Source organism: Taudactylus pleione, unplaced genomic scaffold, assembly GCF_031769625.1.
Source record: "Taudactylus pleione unplaced genomic scaffold, aTauple2 ptg000161l, whole genome shotgun sequence".
NCBI classification, from domain to species: Eukaryota; Metazoa; Chordata; class Amphibia; order Anura; family Myobatrachidae; genus Taudactylus; species Taudactylus pleione.
The window spans coordinates 2474554-2499729 of NW_028284563.1; the positions used below are offsets into that span (position 1 = coordinate 2474554).

Consider the following 25176-nt stretch of genomic DNA (forward strand, 5'->3'; position numbering starts at 1 on the left):
AATGCTGGGAGCCGCAAGGTTATTAAAGTTTACCCTGCGGTTCCCACCATTGACTACAATGGAGGGAGCCGTTCATTGGCTGAGAGACGGGAGATGACCTCTCTCAGCCAATGAACGCTTAGCAGCGGGGTTTCCATGGTGATACCCCGCCGCTAAGCTCTCATTCGGGAAGTACCGTTCTATAGAACGGTACTAAGTTCGTGGATCGCGTTTTCGTTTTTTTTTTTTGCCAAGTCCGGGGATGCCTACTTTGGAACGAAGAGGACAGAACCTCGCATAGGAGATGGTGAGTATGTTTTTTTTCACAGGTCCCCTAGGGATACTTTACCGGACAAGTGGACCGATGCTACAGGTTACATAGGTGAGTATGTGTACATGTGTGTGTGTGTATGTATGTTTAATAAACTTATACTGTCACGGTGTGTGTGTCCTGTGTTTTTTTAAACATTTTTTTTACAGGTGAACTACAGGTACTAGTGGGCCCTTAATGCCCTGCATGCTGGTACTTGTGGTTCTCCAAGTACCAGCATGCGGGGCAGGCTAGCTGGGACTTGCAGTTCTACTTGTAAAGACAATGTTTGATATTCTTTATTTACACCACACCACACAATCAACCCGCCACCCACCGCCACCAGGGGTGGCGGGGATAGCCCCGGGCTATCAGCCTGGGCCTGGGGTGCCCTGGAGAGGGTGACCCCTTTATTGGGGGGGTCCCCAGCTCTCCAGGGATCCCCGGCCTGGGCTGACTAGCGGTCAGGGTTGATGCTGCGGCTGGGGGGCCCGGTGAAAGGGCTCCCCTGGCTGTGGCATCAGCCCCCCGCTAGAAAAAGTCCAGTGCTGGTTCTGGAACATACAGGGGAACCCTACTCATTTTTTGTCCCCTATATTTCCAGAACCAGGACCGGATCAGAGCCCAGAGCTGGTTGCGCAGAATACGGGGGACCCCTACGTCGTTTGTCCCCCGTATTTTGGCAACCAGCGCTGGTTCTGACTAGCCCGGTGCTGGTTGTGCTTAAGTACAGGGGACCCCTACGTCATTTGTCCCCTGTATTTAAGCACACCCAGCACTGGGTTACTAATGCCCGGGGCTGGTTGCTCTTTTTTGGGGGGGTGCACGCCATTTTTTTCTTTTTTTACACAGGTTTTTTTTTTTTTTTTTTACCACAGCAGCACAGACGGGTCTCACGGACCTGTCATTGCTCTGTGCCAATCACACAGATGCATGTAGCACGGATCTCCCGGGTTCGTGCTACATGCAAATGGGCACCATAACGCTGATTGGCTTCCTGTCTGCCACTGCAGTGCCACTCCTAGATGGGCCACGTGTTTGTGCCGCCCCCTTGTGTCGCTTAGCATAGTCATCCAGCTTCCTCGGTACAACCTTTTGGCCTAAAAACAATATTGTGAGGTGTGAGGTGTTCAGAATAGAGTGGAAATGAGTGGAAATTAATGTTATTGGGGTTATTAATAGCGTAGGAACAAAAAAAGGCCCATTTATGTGATTTTAGCGTTTTTTTTTTATTTTTTAAGAAAAAATCCAGATCCAAAACACAAAACCCAGAACCCAAAACACGGAAGGGTGGTTTTGGCAAAACCAATCCAGATCCAAAACACGAAGAAAGATCCAGATCCAAAACCAAAACACAAAACACGAAAAGTGTCCGGTGCACACCCCTAATTAGAGTAAACAGAAATGACCACATAGCAATTCAGCAATACCACACGAACCCCACACTACAGTAATACCACCCGAACCCCACACTACAGCAATACCACCTGAACCTCACACTACAGCAATACCACCCGAACCCCACACTACAACAATAACAACCCCCAACCACACTCTACAGCAATACCATCCGACCCCACACTACAACAATACCACCACCCCAAACTCCACACTTCTACAATACCACAACCTCCAACCCCACACTACGGTGACATTAACCCCCAACCCCACTCTACAGCAATATTACCCCCAAACCCAATCTACAGCAATACCAGCCCTAAACTCCACACTACAGCAATACCACCCCCAATCCCACTCTACAGCAATACCATCCCCCAACCCCACACTACAGCAATACCATCCCACAACCCCACACTACAGCAATATCATACCCCAACCCTATAAGCAATACCACCCCCCAACCCCACTCTACAGCAATGTTACCCCCCAACCCAATACTACAGCAATACCACCCCCCAAGCCCACTCTACAGCAATACCACCCCTAAACCCCACACTACAGCAATAACACCCCCCAATCCCACTCTACAGCAATACCATCCCCCAACCCCACACTATAGCAATACCATCCCCCAACCCTATAAGCAATACCACTCCCCCAACCTCACTCTACAGCAATATTACCCCCCACCCAACACTACAGCAATACCACCCCTAAACCCCACACTATAACAATACCATCCCCCAACACCACACTGCAGCAATACCATCCCACAACCCTATAAGCAATACCACCCCCCAACCCCACTCTACAGCAATATTACCCCAACCCTACACTACAGCAATACCACACCTAAACCCCATACTACAGCAATACCATTCCTCAATGCAACACTACAGCAATACTACCCCCCAAACCCACTCTACAGCAATACCACCCCTAAACCCCACACTACAGCAATACCACCCCCCCAATCCCACTCTTCAGCAATACCATTCCCGCACCCCACACTACTGTAATACCATTCCCCAACCCTACATTACAGCAATGCCACCACCCCTAACTCCACACTTCTACAACACCACAACCCCCAACCCCACACTACTGCGATATTATCCCCCAACCCCACACTACAGCGATATCACCACCTCCACATCACAAAACGCCACCATCACTCTGACTCTACTGCAACACCCCCACACTGCAGCAATACCGCAACACCCAACACTGCACTACTGTACCACCATCTCCACCATTACAGTACAGCAATATGCCACCTTCACTCTTACAGTACAGCAACACTGCCACCCCCACACTCATAATACAGTAATACCTCCAATGCCAGCCCTATACTACAGCAATACCAGCACTGTCATCCTACACTACAGCTATACAGTTGCATCCCTGCAAAAAAACAATACCGTCATCTTCACCCCAACACTACAGCAATATCTCTGCTGTCACACCCAAACCACAGCAATAACACAGCCATCAACACCACACTACAGCAATACAACCACTGTCACACCCAAACCACAGCAATAACACAGCCATCAACACCACACTACAGCAATACAACCACTGTCACACCCAAACCACAGCCATCAACACCACACTACAGCAATACAACCACTGTCACACCCAAACCACAGCAATAACACAGCCATCAACACCACACTACAGGAATACCAACACTGTCACACCCAAACCACAGCAATAACACAGCCATCAACACCACACTACAGGAATATCAACACTGTCACACCCAAACCACAGCAATAGCACAGCCATCAACACCACACTACTGCAATACAACCACTGTCACACCCAAACCACAGCAATAACACTGCCATCAACACCACACTACAGGAATACCAACACTGTCACACCCAAACCACAGCAATAACACAGCCATCAACACCACACTACAGGAATACCAACACTGTCACACCCAAACCACAGTAATAACCCAGCCATCAACACCACACTACAGGAATACCAACACTGTCACACCCAAACCACAGCAATAACACAGCCATCAACACCATACTACAGCAGTACAAACACTGTCACACCCAAACCACAGCAATAGCACAGCCATCATCACCACACTACAGCAATACCACCACTGTCACACCCAAACCACAGCAATAACACAGCCATCAACACCACACTACAGCAATACCAACACCGTCACCCTTATACTATCACCAGTACTGCAATGCCCAAACTGCACCAATACCACCACCAACCACACAATACAAGAATACAACTGCTACCCCCAACACTACAGCAATATCACCACACATTACTCCAATGCTGCCACCACCCTCGTACTACAGATGTGCCTTCAACACCCAACTTTACAGAAATACCACTCCTCTCCCCAGATGTCACTGAACACACACACCTATCTTATTGATGGGCTGCCCTCCTCCTGACATGCCCGCTGCTTAGCTGCACAGCACTGTACACTTTTTGCAGCCAGCATCAGCGTTCCATGCAGTTTTAGAGATCACACTGCAGGGACTGAAAGCCATTTGCTGGTGATCACTGAGACTGTGCTGTGCACTCACTGCTGGTGGTAGGAAGCAGGTATGCTTTTCACAGAAGTTACAGTCTATGATTAGAGCCGGACAATAACGGTCAGTTCCTGTTGTTGTCTGGTGTGGTTACGGGAGAGGCTCAGGCTGGAGACACTTTAGAAATTTCACAGCCAAATGTGGAACATTTTGCGGAACAGTCCTGAAAATGGCATTCCGCTCATCTCTTCTCCTGAGCAAATCATTTCTCTAACACTATTACCTGTCATGTACTAGTAAATAAAAACATATCCTATTACAGTAAGACGGATACCGCAGATCAACTCGACAAGTGGAAAAATGCTGCGGTTGTACTGTATGCTATGATACATAAAATATTTCTCCAAATAGCCACATATGCCAACACTTAGGGGCCTATGTAGCAGTTTTCACATCAAATTATGCAGAAAATACAGTCTCTGCATAATTTTGTGTATTGTTCCTATGTACTAATAGCACAATGCAGGAGATTTCACAGAACTCTCCGGCAAAGTGCTAATTAGCACTGCAGATTGCAGTCCCCATAATTATCAATGGGGATCAGCAGCAGCTCCTGTCCTCTTACCTGAGAGGGACTGACGCTGCTGCTAGTGTGTCCATGGCCAGCCAGGCCCCGTTGCCTGCGCAGTGAATCTGGCTGGTGCAGAGCCAGCGCATGAGCGCCGGTGGTGCCACACATGCACATAACTCTGGCTTTTGGGGTCAGCATTGATAGAAGCCCCGTGAAGCCGTGTAGGGCTGCCCAATAGGCAGAGCAGCGGCTTCCATTGGAAGCCGATCTCTGCTAATCACAGCCCAAGCTTGCAGCCCCAGGGGGAGGAGACTCCTTCACTTGGTGCTGCCTGTCCTGTGCATGATTGGCAGGTGTGGCTTCCAATGGGAAGCCACCTCCAGTCACAGTCTAGCCAGTGCAGTCACGGACTGCACTGGCTCACTGAAGTGGAAGATTTTACTGGGGGGGCTGCAGTTTCGAAGCCCCTAGGTAATATCCTCCACTGATGGGGACTACGATCTGACCCCCTATGTACTAAACTCCTAAAAGCAAAACTTTTCAGAGTTTAGCACTGGTAGTTTACACCATTTTCAGATGGTGGTGATGGGATAATTTTTATTAAAAATGAAAATATCCCCGGTGACTTAGGTACATAATAATCGTGAGTACCACGATTATTAGTACATACACCCCCTAATTCTGTCTGGTCTATTGAGAGGTTTGTAATAAGCCCTTGAGGTGCAATATACTTATAACGTATATGGAAACATAATTAGGCTGACTATTATCTTACTGCAAATATTATTATTGCTATTATTATTACTATAGTAATCTTGATAACGATTTGCCATTAATAAAGTGCTTCTCTATTTCATGCTGCCCATAGAGTTGAATACGTTGACTTCTGAGATTTACGGTCACAACATTTCCTGCTCAAGACGCCGTATCAGCATTTGTAACATCCTGTCCTGACACAAAACTAATACCATTACACACTTACTCAATATTGAACCACTTCACAACTGCAGGCAATGTATCTCTGACTGGCAAGAGGCAAAAGATAAATAAAAAAAAATCAATTTTCAGCTTTCAAACATGCATATTGCTTTTATATAAGAGAGAATGCTAAGTGCTTGGCGCTAGTTCGAATGTTCTACCTGACTTATTTCCTGCACATATAACAATACTAAAATAGACATCCAACACAATTACACATAGAACAGTGTGGCGTATACTTAAAACCGTGATGTCTCCTGTCATAGGCCAACGCGTATCGAGCTTTACTCTTCATCAGGGCAGTATGCATAGTGTCCTGGCGAAGAGTAAAGCTCGATACGTGTTGGCCTATGACAGGAGACATCACGGTTGTTGTGGTATCAGAGGGGCAATGTTGGAGCTCTATGTGACCGGAGCAAGTGGAGTTTGGGGTTACAGAGCTACCAACTCGGAAGAGATCTGTTTACTTGCCATACCAATCACATAAATCTGGTAACGTCCCCATCTGTACCATTGTGATTGAATTTTTATACAGTATTTTTAAGGAAGCAGCTTTTTGTACACTATATACAGTAAGGGGTACATTTACTAAAGTATGAGTTGTTAGAAGTGAGTTTTAGAAGAGATGTTGCCCATAGCAACCAATCAGATTCTACTTAACATTTAACTAGCACCTTCTAGAAGATAATAGCTCGAATCAGATTGGCTGCTATGACGAACATCACTTCTAAAACTCATTTCTAAAAACTCACTTTAGTAAATTTACCCCTAAGTGTTGTTCATGGATGAACCTAATAAATCTTTGTTTGTTATCTCTAATTTCCTAAAGCTCTTTGGCCACACCCCTCCAGTTAATGACCCCACCTACCAATTGGCTGGTCACGCCCCTTCAGCGGGCCCCTTCCATTACATTTCCCTGGTGGGCCAGTCCAACACTGAGTGTACCCCGCTCTAGGTTCAGGCAGCGTTTTTGTTCTATTGCGCCCAGACAGTTCTCTACTTCTGAATGCATATTGCTTTGTTATGCTGTGTGAACCTCTATACATCTTGGAGTCTTTATATACAACAGTATTTAAACAACAATTTCTCCAACATTCCACAATAGTATTTCCAGCAAAAAGTGACATACATTAACAAGACATATTTTCAAATAAAATGCATGAAAACACAAATCTGAACTACTTCACAGGTGTAACCATCAAACATAAACATTTTGCCTATACATCGTCCATTTTTAAAAATGATAAAAGTGGGTGGAGTCTGCAGGCCTTTGTCCCATTCCACAAGGATACTCTTTATCCTAGATGAAGTACACCAAGTATGAAACGCATTGATACTTACCAGCTCCATGGACCGAATACCCCTAATACTGACACCAATCTGGCCTCACCCAGCTCCCACAAAGCATGGATACTCTTTATCCTAGATGATGTACACCAAGTATGAAACACGTTGATACTTACCAGCTCCATGGACCAAATACCCCTAATACTGATACCAATCTGGCCTCACCCAGCTCCCACAAAGCATGGATACTCTTTATCCTAGATGAAGTACACCAAGTATGAAACACGTTGGAACGTACCAGCTCCATGGACTGAAGACCAATAATACTGACACCAATCTGGCCTCACCCAGCTCCCACAAAGCATGGATACTCTTTATCCTAGATGAAGTACACCAAGTATGAAACGCATTGGTACTTACCCACTCCATGGACTGAATACCAATAATACTGACACCAATCCGGCCTCACCCAGCTCCCACAAAGCATGGATACTCTTTATCCTAGTTGAAGTACAACAAGTATGAAATGCGTTGGTACTTACTAGCTCCATGGACCGAATACCCCTAATACTGACACCAATCCAGCCTCACCCAGCTCCCACAAAGCATGGATACTCTTTATCCTAGATGAAGTATACCAAGTATGAAACGCGTTGGTATTACTCACTCCATGGACTGAATACCAATAACACTGACACCAATCCGGCCTCACCCAGCTCCCACAAAGCATGGATACTCTTTATCCTAGTTGAAGTACAACAAGTATGAAATGCGTTGGTACTTACTAGCTCCATGGACTGAATACCCCTAATACTGACACCAATCCAGTCTCACCCAGCTCCCGCAAAGCATGGATACTCTTTATCCTAGATGAAGTATACCAAGTATGAAACGCGTTGGCACTTACCCACTCCATGGACTGAATACCCCTAATACTGACACCAATCCTGCCTCACCCAGCTCCCACAAAGCATGGAGCATAGAGAACGGACACCACCAGTGTTACAGAAGAAATGGAGAGAAGTGACAGGGCAAGTTTAGGGTAAGGAGGATTTTAAGTCATAAATTACCTAGTCCCGCATACACCAGGCTTCTTAGAGGCACAGAAATGACGGAAAAAAGCAATAACGTTATTGCTAATCAGCAATTAATTGTTTTGATTTTCTTTGCTTTTAATTCTATTTTTATTGTTTTGTTGCTTGTTGACACAAGCTAACTTGTCATTGCTACAGTTAACACACACAGAGCACCTGTACTGACATTATAAGATGACGCCCACATAAAAAGCAAGTTCTACACCTAACAGTTAATGCTAGAATAAAATATATCAAATCCACAATAGTATACTCACCCTCCGGATGCCATTTTCTAAACAAAATTCAACTAACACAAAAACATCACTGCTTTATGTAGCCTCAGTTCTGTGTTATAATAATAAAAACCTGTCACAAACTCACTTCCTAATCCATGATCTGAAGTATTTTATGGTCAATGTGTACTGTTCTCTCACTAAAATAATATATATGTCTTTTTCCAGGATACATATCCATAAACCCTTCTGCAAAGAAATGTCTTGTCCCAGCTTGTACCAACAAAACATAATATATAAGAAGAAGAAGTCATTATTTGAAGCTACTATACTGTATGTCACTGTACTTTTATATCCATCTCTTGCTCATTCCTGCAACTGCTGCACTTTTAGCATTTAAGCTACAGATCCAAATGATTCTATTTAGGAATTGACTCTTCGTGGTAACGTGAATGTTACACGTGCTGTTTGCTGAGTTTTAGTTTACACAGTGGCTCAGATTTAAACACCAATTAGCACCAAGGGCCTGATTTCGAGTTAAATGTAAAACTGAATTTTGCAAGCAAACACTTACCTACACTGAAGTTTCGCAGCAGTATTTGCAGAAGTCGCTGTCTTAAGATACGTAGAACTTTAAATTTAACAAACAATACAAGTATGTTAGATTTAAACTGCAATTTGTATCACTATGCGATATGCAAAGTTAGCCTCCTACAAGTATATAACTTAAAGACATGGGTAAGTCAAAATCAGACACATTTTCAAAATGCTATGATTGACTAGCATCTCTATTCACCTAGGGCCTGACTCAGCAAGGAACGCAAATGTGAGCACGCATGCAGCCGATGTTTTCGCACTGCACATGCGTACGCATCGTACTGTGCGTGCGCGAGCCAACCAGTGCGATCAGGAAAGGGTACACTCAGGAGATGCAGGCCCCTCTAACAGTGATTGACAAGAAGTGCCGTTTGTGGGCGGTGCCGGGGTGTGGTCGTGCAAACGAAGGCGTGCCAGTGTGTTTCAAGGCGTGCATGAATTAGCCAATGCGAGACCCTACACAACCTGAGCTCTCACTGCGTGCAGGAGATAAAGCAAAGTCTGCGGGAGGGTCAGTTCAACTACTAATTGTGCGTATGTTTTTCGATGTTATCGATGTTTCTGCTATCTTGCGGACTACTGAGCCTGTGAGTAAAGGGAAGTGGGCGACATTATGTATTGCTGGGTGTCTGCATCTTGTGCTGCGGCTGCTGTGTGCATGCACTGATTAGCATATACATGCAGTGGCCGTGTGCGTACGTGCACATATTTGCGTTCCTTGCTGAATCGGGCCCCTAATCTGCCGAACATGCTCACTAACGTCACTGGCTCACTCACCAAGCATAAGTGGGTGCAAGTATAACACATACTGAATCCAACTAAAAATATGTAGATCTATTTTTACATCATGCAAATGATCTCTGAACATACTTGCCTCCCAGCCACCTGGGAAAGTGGGCAAGTTCCCCGGTAACCCGCTACATACCCCCGAACCCCTACACACATCCGCAGTGGGGGAAGGGAGAAGTGATGACACGATTTGCGCTGAATTGTGTCATCGTGGCACTGCTCCCTGCTTCACAATGCTGGTTACTATGGTCATAATGTTTAGGGACAGCATGTAGGTTGAGACAGCAACCTACTGGAGGTATGGGTGGTGACATCATTGGGACGTGCCACCCCCTGGATCACGTGGTATCTGGTTGCTGCTCTGCCAACATGTCTACACCTGTGGTGGGGGATATAAGGTAAGTGTTTTTCATAATTATTTTGTCATGTCTTCCTGAAGAAGAGGTACGGTTTGCCCTGAAACGTTGAGGCAAACTAAATATCAAGTTATGCAAAAGTTCCTGCAGTGCTGTGTTGTGTATTCTGACTTTGTGGTTATACACCTTGCTAAGATAGATAGATAGATAGATAGATAGATAGATAGATAGATAGATAGATAGATAGTAGGGCCGAAACTAGGATTTTTTGTCATCAGGGGCAAGACAGTAATTAGGCGCATACCTGGTTATTGCCCCTTAGTAATGCCCCCTTGGGCAGTGCACCTATAATAATTAGAGATGAGCGGTTCGGATTCTGTGGAATCCAAACTGTTCAGAACATTGGGGATCCGAGTCCACCCGAACGCTGTTCGGGTGTACCCCGTCTGACTCGTATCCCCCTTCGAGGTCGAACGGTGGCCTCCTGTTGTCGGATTCACGCGAGAGGGCAGAACACTGTCATAGCGGTCTGCCCTACACCGAAACAAACACACAACCGCCAGCGGCAGCTGTGTGTTTGTAATAGCAGCCAATGAGAGTCACACAGACTCTCATTGGCTGCTGCATGGAGGGAGCCGGCCAAGCTCACTCATGAGCTCCGTCTTCCGGCTCCCTCCGCAGCGCATAATAGAACAGAGCGCACGGTGGCAGTAGTATTTGTGTGTGTGTAAGGGGGTGCTACTGGGGGCATACTACTGGGGACACCACTGCTAATAGGGGCATACTATTGGGGGCACTGTCAGGGCAGTTTCTAGGGTCTGAGGCTCCCAGTGCGAGCAGTCAAAATGCGCCCCCCCCCCTCAAGAAGCAGTAATATTGCGGAGTGGGCGTGGCCTCATTGTGAGGAGGTGTGGTATCACAGTAAGGGAGCGTGGTCTCAAAATACCACAGAATGTCAGCTGCTGTGACTACTGAGTCCAGGGGTGGCTAACCTGTCAGAGGCAAAGTGCTGAAAAATATATGTAGTTGAATGAAAGACGGTCAGCATGCGCGCGCCGGAGGCGCGCGCTCAAAAAATGGGGTGTTGCCTAGCTGTCACATGCCCACGCCGCATTTGTGTGTGCATGCCTTTGGTGTGACATTTGCAGGAGTATAACCTTGTATCACACCCGTTTTTAGTCACATTGGGGGCGAACCCAGTACATTGAAAATACAAACCAGATCCACATAAAATACATTGAAATAAGCCACGTCCACATAAAGTACACTGAAAAAGCCATTTAGGATTACACTGCAACAAACCACTTCCACATAAAATATATTGGAAAAGCCAGAGCCACATAAACTACGTTTTAAAACAACATCCACCTGGATATTTTTTACTCCAAATCCTGACCACGACTGCTGGGGAGCTGCCTGGGGAGAGTTCAGGGGAAATCGTGCAGGTCGGATCGTGAGCACATCGCTATGTGTGTAGGCACCTTTAGGCTTCCCCCCCACTGGCTCTCAGGCAAAAGTGCCCATTATGCAGTGCCCCCTGTAGTTGTCCCCATATGCAGTGTCTCCTGTATTTGTGCCCCTTATGCAGTGCCCCACGGGCAACGTATGATACGGTGAGATGCTGCAAACACTTTGGACCTGGTTTAGAGTTACACAATGTAAAGATGATTCAACATGGAGACTGGGCAGACGTCTCACCAGCAGAGAGCGCTTAGTAAATAACACCTGGAGGTTACAAATCGGGGGATTAATCTGAGCTGGATGGGAATATGAGCAGATTATGTCACTATAATTAAACAACATACAGCCAGGCATCATTAGGATAAAAAATGCAACAGGCACAAATTACAGGCTGTTTATCGCTTTAACACAGTTTTGAAACAACGCGACATTGCGCCATTTTCCCTTTGATTAGGAGTGCACATAGATTACATCTTCTACACGGCTCCAATCTGAGGACTCCTCAGATTGGAGCTGTGTAGAAGATGTATTCTATGTGCAGTCAGTGAGGAGTTGTGACCCAAATCAGGAAAAGTGTAATCTGGGCTTTGTGAGGGGGAGGGGTTTCCTCCTAATAATAGATGAATGTGATCCCTGACTGCCCCTAGAAACGGCCCTGCAGCTAGTGACAGCACAGGGCAGTGACATACATAGGTGCAGACAGTATAAAGGAGGGCAGCTAGTGACAGCACAGGGCAGTGACATACATAGGTGCAGACAGTATAAAGGAGGGCAGCTAGTGACAGCACAGGGCAGTGACATACATAGGTGCAGACAGTATAAAGGAGGGCAGCTAGGGACAGCACAGGGCAGTGACATACTGTACATAGGTGCAGTGTAAAGGAGGGCAGCTAGTGACAGCACAGGGCAGTGACATACTGTACATAGGTGCAGTGTAAAGGAGGGCAGCTAGTGACAGCACAGGGCAGTGACATACATAGGTGCAGTGTAAAGGAGGGCAGCTAGTGATAGCACAGGCATGCAGTGACATACATAGGTGGCACTCCCCCCCCGCAGAGGTGCAGTTTAGTTACCTTGTGAAGCTGCTGCGCGCAGCGCGCTTGCCCCATCCCATGCCCAGACCGGAGTGTGGGCGCCGCCTCCAACCAATAGAGTGAGGACACCCAGGAAAAAAACCGAGACAGTCGAGGGCAACCAGCAGCAGAACGGAGGTCACTCTCAGCCTGTGTCCGGACTTTTCAGTGCAGCTGATGTGTGCGCTGCTCCCTTCCTGTCATGTGACACCCAGGAGGAGAAGAGGGAAGGCGCGCGAAGTTACTGTAGCCGCCCGATTGGTTGAGGGAGACAGCGCTGATGCAGGAGTCGGACCCGGCGTACTGTGCATTGAGGGCGGAGCGCCCCGTGCGATTGCACGGGTCGCCCGCCCCTAGAAACGGCCCTGGGCACTGTTACTGGGGCACTGCTAAAGGGGGTATACTACTGGGGGCACTGCTAATGGGGGCACTGCTGATGGGGGCATACTACTGGTGGCACTGCTAATGGGGGCATACTACTGGGGGCATACTACTGGGGCACTACTACTGGAGGCATACTACTGGGGGCACTGCTAATGGGGGCATACTACTAAGGGCACTACCAATGGGGGCATTACTATAGGGGGCATAACTATTGGGGGCACTACTACAAGATGCATTACTACTGGGGGCACTGCATAGGGGGCCCTACTACTAAGGGCACTGCATAGGGGGCACCACTACTGGGGGCATTGTGTAGGGGACACTATTGCTGTTGGCACTGTATAAGTGGCACTACTAATGTGGGCATTGTATAAGGGTCACTACTGTGGGCATTGTGTAATAGGGGCATTACTTTATGGTGTAATGTGAATCAGGGGCACTATGGGCCTGATTCAGAGCCGCTCGTAAGCGGCCGCTCGTTCGTTCAGAGCGATGTTTGCCCAACTGCGCATACGTACGGATCGTAATACGCATGCGTGAACCAGTCAGTGCGGACGAAAATCGTTTGTTCGCTAAATTGCGAATGCCTGCTAATATGAGTGACAGGAGGAGGCGTATGTGGGTGGTAACAGGGGAAGGTGCTTGAAAACGGGGAGTGGAGATCCGAACGCAGGCGTGCTTAAAGGTCAAAACGGGCGTTTTATGGGTGTGCATAATTAATACAGCAGCGTCATTGACCACGTCACTCGGTTATTTTATAGTCAGAACTGTTCGCAAGATTGTGGTAGGAAAAGCCAACCACAAGAATAGCGAGCAGTTCATACGCTGGTCGATGTACTCGATTAATCTAATAAATAGCGGACATGACGTAGGATGCGAGCAACCAGGGGGCGTAGTTATCCAAAAAACGACCGCAAGTTTTGTTCGCTCGTTCAGACATATAGGCGTGAACAGACCGCAAAGAGCGAACGGTTCATTTGAATAGCCACCCCTTTTTTCTGAATGACCGTCCGCAAATTGCGTCCGGCTCTGAATCAGGCCCTATGTGCGGTGTAATATGAATTAGATTGTGCACTGTGACTCCTTGGGCCGTAGCCCACTTTGTAAACAAGTACTGTGATTCTGCTGGCCGTACCCCACTGGGTGAGTGGGAGGACCCAAGGACAATTCCATCTTGCACTACTTTTCATTTCTGCCACTGCTTTGTGGCAATGTGTCATAGATGTGCTTTATACTGTGGTGTCTGTGTCGTTGTGCCGCTGCTGTCGCTTAGTAACCAGTCAGCTCACTGCAACCTTTGGTCAATAATGGTGAAAACAATATTATAAACTGTGAAGTGTTCTAAATTGACTGGAAATGAATGTTATCGAGGTTAATTATACTCTAGGAAGAAAAAAAAACGATTTATGTGATTTTAGTTTATTTGTAAATTTTTGTAAAAAATCCAAATCCAAAGATGGACGACTAACTATAACCAAATCCAGCAAAAATGGTCCGGCGCACATCCCTAATAGTAATGCCCCCTGAGGTAACACCCCTGTAGTAGTGCCCATATAGTAATGCCCCTGTTGCAGTGCCCATATAGTAATGCCCCTGTAGTAGTGCCCATGTAGTAGTGTCCATAAAGTAATGCCCCAGTAGTAGTGCCCATATGGTAATGTCCCCATAGTAATGGCCATGTAGTAGTGCCCATATATTAATGCCCCTGTAGTAGTGTCCATATGGTATTGCCCCCATAGTAATGCCCCTGTAGTAGTGCCCATATGGTAATGCCCCCATACTAATGCCCACTTACACAAAAAAAATATATATATTTATTTACCTTAAACCCCACTCCTTCATCCGCAGCCATCCGTCTGGTACGCTCGGCTGGTCCTTGGAACTATGTGAGAAAAGTCATGACGTCTCTCCCATAGTGCCCGTGGGGAGAGCCGGAAGCTGGAGTTCAGGACAGAACTCCAGACTCTGGCTGCCGCGGCGCTGTAGGGATGGGGCCGGGCGCCCACTAATAATAAAAACTCAGCGGGCTTCTGGCTTGGAGCCTCCCTGCAGCACCGGGCTGGACTCTGGAGGACACTGCCGCACCCGGTAAATGTGCACCTCCAGCCCCTCCTAGTTGTGGCCTTGTAGATAGATAGATAGATAGATAGATAGATAGATAGATAGATATGAGATAGATAGATAGATAGATAGATAGATATGAGGTAGATAGATAGATAGATAGATAGATAGATAGATAGATAGATAGATAGATAGATAGATAGATAGATAGATAGATGAGATAGATAGATAGATAGAAATTCAGCTTTATCTATATAGATATATAATATACAATAATGGCTTCTTTACTTGGCCCATAAAGAAAATATTTATTTAAATTATAAAACTGTAACTAATATTGCAGAGGAGGTCTCTGCTGGTACCACTTGCTATTCAATGCTGACTTGCTTAATTCTCAATCTCAAGCAACCTTGAAAATGGACGGACCAGCGCACGTGGGAAGGACACACACACACACACACACACACAAAAGAAACAATTAGAAATTAAATTCTTAACCTTGCAACCTCAATCCTAAAACTAACCTAGTCCTGACATTATTATTAATGTCAACCTACCCCACGGTTCCAAGCTATAAATATAGGACCTGATTCAGCAAGGATCGCAAGTGCGATTACGCATGCGGACAGCCGATTACTGCGTACTACGCATGCATCGATGTGAGCAAAGGCATCACTGCATTCGCAGAGACCACGCAGACCCATCGCAGAGTGATTGACAGGAAGTGAGTGTTTGGGGGTGGTCAGCGAAATGCAGGCGTGTCAGTGCATTTGAACGCCATTACAGGGTCGTGCATAAATTAGGCACTGCGATGGCATACGCAGCCTGAGCTCTCACTGCGTACCGGAAGGTTAGCCATTTCTGAGTAAGGTCAGACCTTGTGCAATTGTGCGTGAGGCTCCGATGTTACCGATAGTTTTGCAGACTTGCAAAGTATTACAGATGTGAGTAGGGGAAGTGGGCATCCTTATGTTGGGCTGTGATGGCATAGCGATCACAAACATTAGCATATTTTCGCAGCAGGACTGCGTGCGCAATCGCAGCTGCGATCACAATAGCGATCCGTAATGAATCAGGCCCATAATCCTAACATTTGAAAATCCTAATCCTTATCCATAAAGCGAGGTCTGCTATTCCCAACATAGCTGATCTGATAGTGTTTTCCTACAATCTTAGCATGTAAACACGCTGCTCTCATGAGAAAACTTTATATGCTGTCTTGGACAAAGATGTCATGTTAACACATTATTGTAACATTGTCGTCTTTTTCATGTCTGTGACTAAATGCACTCTCCCTTGTATTAGGGACGAATGATCAACTAGTTTATGAATGTTACATTGCAGCTGAATAGTAGGCAAGCAAATGTGTCAGTGTCTACTTTGTGCTTAATTACCACTGAATTAATAACAGCTACTGCTGCTGCAAATTAACCATTTCAGGCCTAAGAAGTCACATAATGCCCTAGATCGGTCTTTGGCATGTCTAGCTAACTTAACCTTTTACACCTTGGACAGTAATTACAGTAGCAGCACTGTTGCTGCTAGTATAATGAACCACTTTAAATATGGCACAAGTGGGAAAGCACATATAGCTCCTAAAGGTACTGTTATTTACCTTCAGCAGGCCAAATCGGGGGTACCCATAGTGATCCTCCATGTCAGCCATCTTTTGGGGGATGACAGGCTGGTTTCCCCAGGACAGGACTTTTCGATACTTACCTTTTTGCCGGGTCCCGTTTTCGCGATTCCTAATTGAATACGGGAATAAGTGGGCGCGCGGCCGATACTTTATCCCCAGGAAAAGCAGCGATGATGGCGAAAAGTCCGACCTCTGACTTTTCGCCTCAAATTGAATATGTCCCATAGAGTTGAGGGGTGATATTTTGAAAAGTGCAGCTACAAAGACTTTGCTAGATGCTGATTTTAAGTGTATGTTTTAGGTGTTATCACTACCCTCAAATAATACAATATACAGGCGGTAGTACTGTAATGACACTAAACATTTTACCACTCTATAATAGAAACATAAAACACTGATAGAACATGTTTGCCCTATAAACATCAGTTTTGTAACGTTACATTATAAAAGTTTAATGAGATGGCTGTTAAAAGACAAATGTACAGTAATGCTTAGCGTGATATAATGAGGAAAGTTTATTTAATCAATATATTTGTTTCAGTACTGCAGGCTGCTGGTGCCCAGAGCTTAGTATAATTGCAATGTATCATGAGCCATTGACAAAATTTGTGGGATGCATTGGTCTCACATGGGATCTCTGTAATATAATATTCACAGGTCTAAATGTATTTATCTGGCTCTCGATCTGGAGCATTTCCAGATATCCAGTTTAGAAGGCTGCATGCACAAGGGATACCGGCCTAAATAGATGAGCAGGGAGAAAATAAACTCTCCAGTAAAATATGCCATCATCTGAATGAAAGAGTCTATTGATTTTCAGGAGCAGAGAGTAAAATCTGAAGTGGAGGCATTAGCAACTTCATCAACATGATCTGAGTGTCACTGAATAAGGAAATTTGTGGAACTTGAGGGGGAGATGCACTAAGTCTTGGAGAGTTATTAAGTGGAGAGTGATAAAGTCCCAACCAATCAGCTCCTAACTGTCACTTTACAGGCTGTGTTTGAAAAATGACAGTTGGGAAGCCATGTCTGTGGTAACCAGAAACAGGATGAACAGCCGCATCCAGAAACCATAAAGACCAGTGGCGGCTCCAGAGGTTGGGCTGCAGCACAGTCCAAAATACAAATAGAGGAGCCACACCAACTGCCCTCCAAATGATGCCAAACATCACTGTCTGGGACTCACTGGCAGTTGGCGTGGCTCTCCTGCTGCCCCACCTCTGGAGCCGCCACTGACATTTTAAATACATGAGAAGGGGACTGGAGAGTGTGGAATATTGAAGACAGTGCCTAACCCTAACCCTCCCCCAGGTGCCTAACCCTCACCCTAACCCTTAACCTTACAGATGTTGAAAAACCATGTATCAACCATTTTTGTGTGGACCATTTGAATCTGTAGAACCTTTAACCCTGTCAACGTTCTGCACTGTCAACCATCTGGTGTTGACCTACTGATAGTTGGCCTATTAATTGGCGATCTTCTATCCGGATACCATCCTCTTTCTGGTACATTTGTGTACTGGTAGATTTGCATGGGTTGGGCAGGGGTTGGGCAGGGGAGTTTGGAAGAATAAGTGCTTTCCGTGCAAAGTACAGAAAGGCACTCTGTCACACATCATTTTGCAAGTGCAAAAATGACATTTAATTGTGTCAATTATTACTTTTGGGATATCCCCCGAAAACACCTGTTTTTTGGGAGGGTAACTGCAAATAATAAGTATCCCCCGAGTGTATGTACGGGGCACTGCAGCAGATATTGGAGTCTCCTGTTTTTGCTCCCAATAGCAGGCCTCATACAGATTTGTCCTCACTGCAGTCGTGCCAAACAGTCCCTCTCGGCGTGACTGGTTCCATGAGACTCTGCTAACGCTCAGCATCTTTTTTGCGTCTTTTTTTGCTGAAAATGCTTTTAAGTCGCAATGGGATGTGACTAGGATGCACCAGGAGACTGTGCTGATTCATTTGAAATGCAAACTTGTATACCTGTGTGTGCGACTGAGTCTCTCAATCGGCATACAAAGTACTACGATGCAGCGGACGCAGCTTTTTCCACACCAAGTTCCGTTTATAGACTCAGTTGCGCACAGATATACAAGTGTCGCGTATCAAATTAATCAGCACAGTCTTTTTGGCTAAATAGACGCCAGTAGAGTTGCACTGGACCTGGTGGCTCATTCACGCCAGACATATTGCACTGCATGGTGTTTTGAGGATAGATGAGGTTTCTTTGGGGGCTGCTTTTTAGCAGAATTTACCAAGCTCCAGAATGGGGTAGTGATCGCCATCTGACTACATAATGCAAAAAGATATACAGGTTGAGTCTCCCATATAAAAAATGCTTGGGACCAGGGGTATTTTGGATATTGGAATATTCCGTATTTTGGAATAATTGCATACCATAATGAAATATCTTGGGAATAGGACCCAAATATACACACAGAATGCATTTATGTGTTATATACACCTTATACCCACAGCCTGCAGGTAATATTATACAATATTTTCAATAATTTTGTGGCTCAAACAAAGTTTGTGTACAGAAATGAAATTCATTTATGTTACATATACACCTTATACACACAGCCTAAAGGTAATTATATACAATATTTGTAATAATTTGTGCCTTAGACAAAGTGTGTGTACATTGAACCATCAAAAATCAAAGGTTTCATTATCTCGGTCATGACAAAAAAATTCTGTATTTTGGAAAATTCCGTATTTCAGAATATCTGGATATGGGAGAGTCAATCTGTACAAGTTTTGCATATCATATGAATCAGTGCAGTCTCCTGGTGCATCTTAGTCACATCACATTGTGACTAAGATGCATTTTCAGAGTCACACAGGACCTTGGGCTCCGAGAGGGCCTGTTTGGCGCAAGCAGGGCCGGCTTAAGGGTGTTCGACCACTGCGGTCACACAGGGGCACCACCCATAGAGGGCACGCAACGCTCCCCAACATCCCGATTTCAGCTGGACAGTACTGTTCCACCCATGGGCCGAAGTGGTGAAATCAGGAGGTTGGGTACTCCCACCGCCGCAGCTGTGTGGCGGTGCCGCACCCCGGAGTCTGAATAGATGCGGCATCCATTCAGTGACGGGAGAGGGCTGGGGGAGGCCCAGCTAGTGAGGCTCCCCCCAGCCTGACGTTATTTGTAGGTGCGCCGTGCGGGCACGCAACCAAATAATGTCACATAGGGGGTGGGGCCTATGGTAATTAGGCCACAACCCCATTTTCAGTCGTGCGCACTTTAAGGAGCTGGCACAGGGTGCCTCGAACCCTGGAGCCGGCCCTGGGCACAAGTGCAGCAATAGTTTATGAGTACACATATGTAGGTCCCAGGTCAGCAATTTAACTATACATCCCAGTGATGTGAGATAGCAATTTTGACCACTGTTCAACCATGCTGACACATATGAGGTCTTTAAATAGTAGGTGTGTCCTTCTGATATGTACTGGTGTGTAAAAGCTAGGCAAACAAATACTAAGTCACAGTTTACAATAAAAAAGGTCTAATAAACCTTTTAAAAGCTAAATTACCTATAACTAGATGGCACACAACACATTAAATTAAACTCATCTAACAAATGTTATTAAACAGCATAAACCATTACACTGCCAATCAATGTACTAAAGGTAAAGTAATTGTACTAATGGGAAATAGTCTTGTAAAGCAGAGTATGTACACTATATTCCATTATCACAATCAATGAGGATAACTCAGCTTAATTCAGGAGAGTTCAGAGTTCTGTTTGTCTTTAACCTCCAAAGACTTCAAGCCTTAAGCTATTGTTGATGTTAAAACAGGCTTAAAAATGTCTACTCATTCTAACATAGCAAATTCTTGCATCTGTTTATCCACTTTTTTCCATTTGAAATAACCTCAGCTAACCTAATTAGCTGTTGTTAAAGGTTACTTGAGCATCAACAAAATGTTAAATTCAGCTGAAGTTAAGGGGAGTAGAACATTGTGTGAAACCGTTCTTGTCGGCGATGCAATATAGTTAAATATGAATATTCATCTCAATTTTTTTTTAGAATTAATGCAACATTTGCATTGTCCCAAAATACTATAATCTATTATGACGCATTATATACTGCCCATTATTAATAACCAAATAAAATGAAAAGTAGTCTTAAAAGAAATTCTGGACACATCAGGCCCTACAACAACAACAGCTCTGAAAACCAGGCTTGCATTTAAACTGACTACTCCCAAGAGGATAAAACTCTCAGGATATCTAAATATAACCATAATTGCCAATAGGGCATTTAGGTGCGCGTACAGAAAAGGCCCAGCCTTGCTCTGGAAGCAACATCACTAGTATTCACAACATACAATGGCAGGAGAAGCATGTACATATATTTGTAAGTCTTGCCGTTAAATAATTTTAAAATCCTATTTGTGTCTGCTTCAATTTGCATTTCAAATGTGCCAGTCCATTTGGGTACTTTTTTTCTGCTCTTTTCAGAAATTAACTTTACTGCGTTTACATTGTGTTTTGTGATTTTTATCATTTTCAGGTCTTACATTTGTACTCCAGCCGTATCAGATCCATGTACATGAACAGGAGGGATCCGTTGCAAATGCTACTGACTCTGAGCTGGTCGCAAAAATGGATGCATTGTGCTACTCTGTTTGCTTTCATCTCTGAGTAAGGTCATATATACTATGTGCTCACTTTAAATGTATTTTCCAGAAAATAATGATGAACAACTGCAAGTTAAAAGGCAAGAGTCAGACAATGTGTTTTGTGTAACTACATTGCATTGATCTTTTAAATATTTCTTATTCTACCAATAAAACAACTCATGGATGGGCAGATATGGATGTTTGTCTCAAATGCTGATAAATGTGATGTACAGTATGTCGCAGCCAAATTAGTGGAGCCGACTTGTAGAGATTCCAATGTTTTATGCTTGAAACCCAAGATATTATACTATGTACCTTAAAACTCAAAGGGTAAAATTTGTTTGCAAATCGTAAAGTCAATCCTTCATCAAGCTTTAAGGCATTAAAAGCACATCAAAATATTTAGTTCTTCCCTTATTGCAAGTGTATCATTGTATATAGTCTCATGGTTCCTAACATTATCACTTTACATTTTCTGATGTTCCACTGCAACAATAAAATTTTTAATTTTTGACAGTTGTCTTTTAAACAAACTAACATATAGTTGCATATATATATATATATATATATATATATATATATATATATATATTAGTTGATTTCTCACAAAACAATAAAATACAATACAATGAAACATCTGGTACCTAATATGAAAATGGTTATTATTGCACAATACAGTAATTAGTTTAATATGACAAAAACCTAAGACCATGTAATCAAGTAAAATTATTTGTTACAGACTGACCTCAGACCATAGAGCACAGTGCCATCGGGATGAAGACGAATCATTCTGTTCTTGACTGTAACTCCATGAACAAAGGATTTCTTGTCATTTAGAAAGTATGTATCAGGAACCCAGAGCTGATCTGCCACTCTATTGTCCAAGGTCAAATTTAAAGGAATCACTGAATATGAAAGCCTTTTATCCCTCCATGCTTGCTGAAAGTACATTGTCAGTGTATAGTCCTGAAAGCAGAAAAATTTAGAAAATTACTAATTTTAATAAAATAAAAAAGGATAGACTATTTTAATACATTTTTGACATTATTATTTAATTTCATGGATGACAGAGCTTTATAGGGCATTTCAGGGTTTTGAAACTCACAAATGGATGTTATAATTATTAAGCTTTATTATTTAATATCTTGGTATTTGTCTATTAAGCATTGATTCCATTTATGTGCACTTACAAGATAATTCAGGGTGGCATGAAGGTAATTAATTATAAAATAATAATAAAAATATAGACTATTTTAATAAATTTTTAGTATATTATTAAATTCCATGGATAACATAACTTTATTACACATTTCAAGGTTTTAAGCAAATAACAAATGGATGTACAAATTATTAAGCTTTCTTATTAAATATTTTAGCATTTTTTTCTATTGAACAATTATTTTATTTATGTGTGTTTTGAAGATAAGAGTGGGTATGGAAGTAATAAATTAATAAAAATTAAAAAAGTATATATTATTTTAATACAATACTGAATATATTATTTAATTGCATGGATAACATAGCTTTATGAGGAATTTCAAAGGCTAAGCAACAAACAACTGGATGGACAAATTATTTAGCTTTCTTAATAAATATATTAGCATTTTTTTATTCCATTATGGGAATAATTCAGGGTGGTATGACAGTAATAAATTATATATTCCCAATCATGTTTTAATTATTACATTAATAATTAGTGGAGCAGGGAAAGCTTTTAATACACCGGGAATGGGATATTAATTCAGCTCTATTTGTCTAGCAAAACATTTTGAATTTATTTGCATATTACGTAGGCAATCAGTAATCCTATATATTACCAGAGATTGTGGGAAGAAAAATAATAGCTATAATAAATAAAATTATCATGATCACTGTTGATATAGAAGAAGAAGCCCTGCCCTACTTACAGAATTTGTGGAACCAATCCAGTGAATTACTGTCAATTTTTGGGCCAAAGGTCTAGCACAGGAGAGTGGCCTAGGCTTTTCTACCAGTGCACCTCAATAGACAAATAGTCATGAATAAAACTTTGTGGTGTGGTTTAATGTGAGCGTGGTGTTATATAGGAAATTAAGTATATGTTATATTAAATAACCTCCTGAGAATAGTACTATATACAATGCATAGAGCATGATAGGGATTCAGATACAATACATCTACTATCCTCTATAAAATACAGAGTTCATACATTGACACAGAGTAATACATTGAAGATACAGCTATACAGTACCTGAGATACATTACACAGCATCCTAGTGAGCTATATGCAACACAGAGAGCATTCCATTGACCAATATTCAATATAGAGAGCTTTGTAGTAACATCTATATAATACAGATATAATTTTTGTGACCAGTAGTGAAAATATAATGCTCACAAGTACTACTATTAAATGCCAACTGTGTCCCTAAGGCCACTATAAAATGTAAATTGGCCAAATTTCTGATAGCTTTACATTGCACACGACCCCAAGTTTTTACAAGATCTTTGGTAACTTTACAATTCAGATCTCAGACCAATTATTGCTTTATTATACAGATCCCAGGTCTATGATGGCTAAATTTTGCAGACACCTCCCAATCACTAAGAGTGACAAAATCATACTCTGAAAGACACTAAATAATTAATTAAGTATCCAAATACTTGAATAAATTTGAGGATAGATAAGCGCACTGTTTGATATGTAATTTTGTTAGGTATTTAAGGGTTAAAAGCTGGGGAGGGGCTGCAGTTAGGTATTGGTCACCTGAGGGGTATAAGCCTATTGTAGACTTCAAGGAAAGGGCTTAGATGTTCCATATAAATAGCCTGGGAGAGAAGCCATTTTTCTCTTTTCAATTTATTCAACACCACCCACCCACCCGACTAATCTGGTTTGTATAATTTTTTATTTTTGTTGGATTGTGCATTTCTCTGTGGTTTCTCCCAACAGATAGAGATTCAGCCTGGCGGGAAGCAGTGCTGCTGAGTGGCCTATTATTAGCGCAGGAGTGCCTGGGGTAGCATCTTTCCTTTGAGATCGGCAAGATGGTCACCACCTAAAGGAGGGACCTGGTCTCCGTTCCAAGGGAGGGGCCAAAACTGTGTCAATTAAGGGAGGATGGTACTGCCCCAGGTCAGGCTGCGCTTGGCGAGGATCTGCCCCTATTATTTAGTATTGGTATCAATCGGGCTGTGGCCTCGGAGCACTGCTTTCTTCTTGCCATCTATTTCTAAATTTCGATTTGATCAATAATTTCTGTCTGTGACCTCTTTAATTCCATATACATGTGTCAGTGTGTTTATTTCTAGGTTTAGGATTAAGTTAAGTTAACAAAAGGAAATAATAAAACAAATAGGTGACTTAACCATTCCAGCAGTTACATGCTGCCTGCCAGAGAACAGGTTTTGTTGCATAGGGAAACAGTAGTACACAGTAATCACATACTTGCCAACAATCAGCTCCCTCCTTCCGGGAGGGAGCTGATTGTCAGCTAACAGTGGGGGGCGTGTCTGGACATTTATGTCACACTGGGGGCGGGGCCACTTGATCGCGTCATCGTGGCACCCACGCCCTCTTCACAATGCTGTTATTTTTGGCATTGTGAAGCAGGGGGTGGGGCCACGATGATGCGATTCAGCGCAAATCGCGTCACCGCCCCTCCCCCCACTGTGGGGGTTTCTAGTTTATTCTGGGGGGAGGTCGGAAGGGTTGGGGGTTTCCGGGACGCTTGCCTGCCTTTTCGGGGGCTGGGAGCGGCACCCGAAAATCGGGAGGCTCCCGGCCAAATCGGGAGGGTAGGCAAGCCTGAGTAAGCAACTTCCTGCACTTTAATTAATAAGTAAT

General features: G+C 43.8%; 1 protein-coding gene across 5 annotated transcripts in view; it reads right to left on the reverse strand.

The window, feature by feature from the left end:
• The window catches only part of GABRB2 (gamma-aminobutyric acid type A receptor subunit beta2), a 401709-nt gene that overhangs the window by 188490 nt on the left and 188043 nt on the right, over positions 1 to 25176 (reverse strand). For all 5 annotated transcript variants that reach the window (XM_088475062.1, XM_088475059.1, XM_088475058.1 and 2 more), the window contains exon 4: positions 22096 to 22316. In XM_088475062.1, the coding sequence (XP_088331188.1) occupies positions 22096 to 22316 (221 nt within the window). The remainder of the gene's footprint in view (positions 1 to 22095; positions 22317 to 25176) is intronic.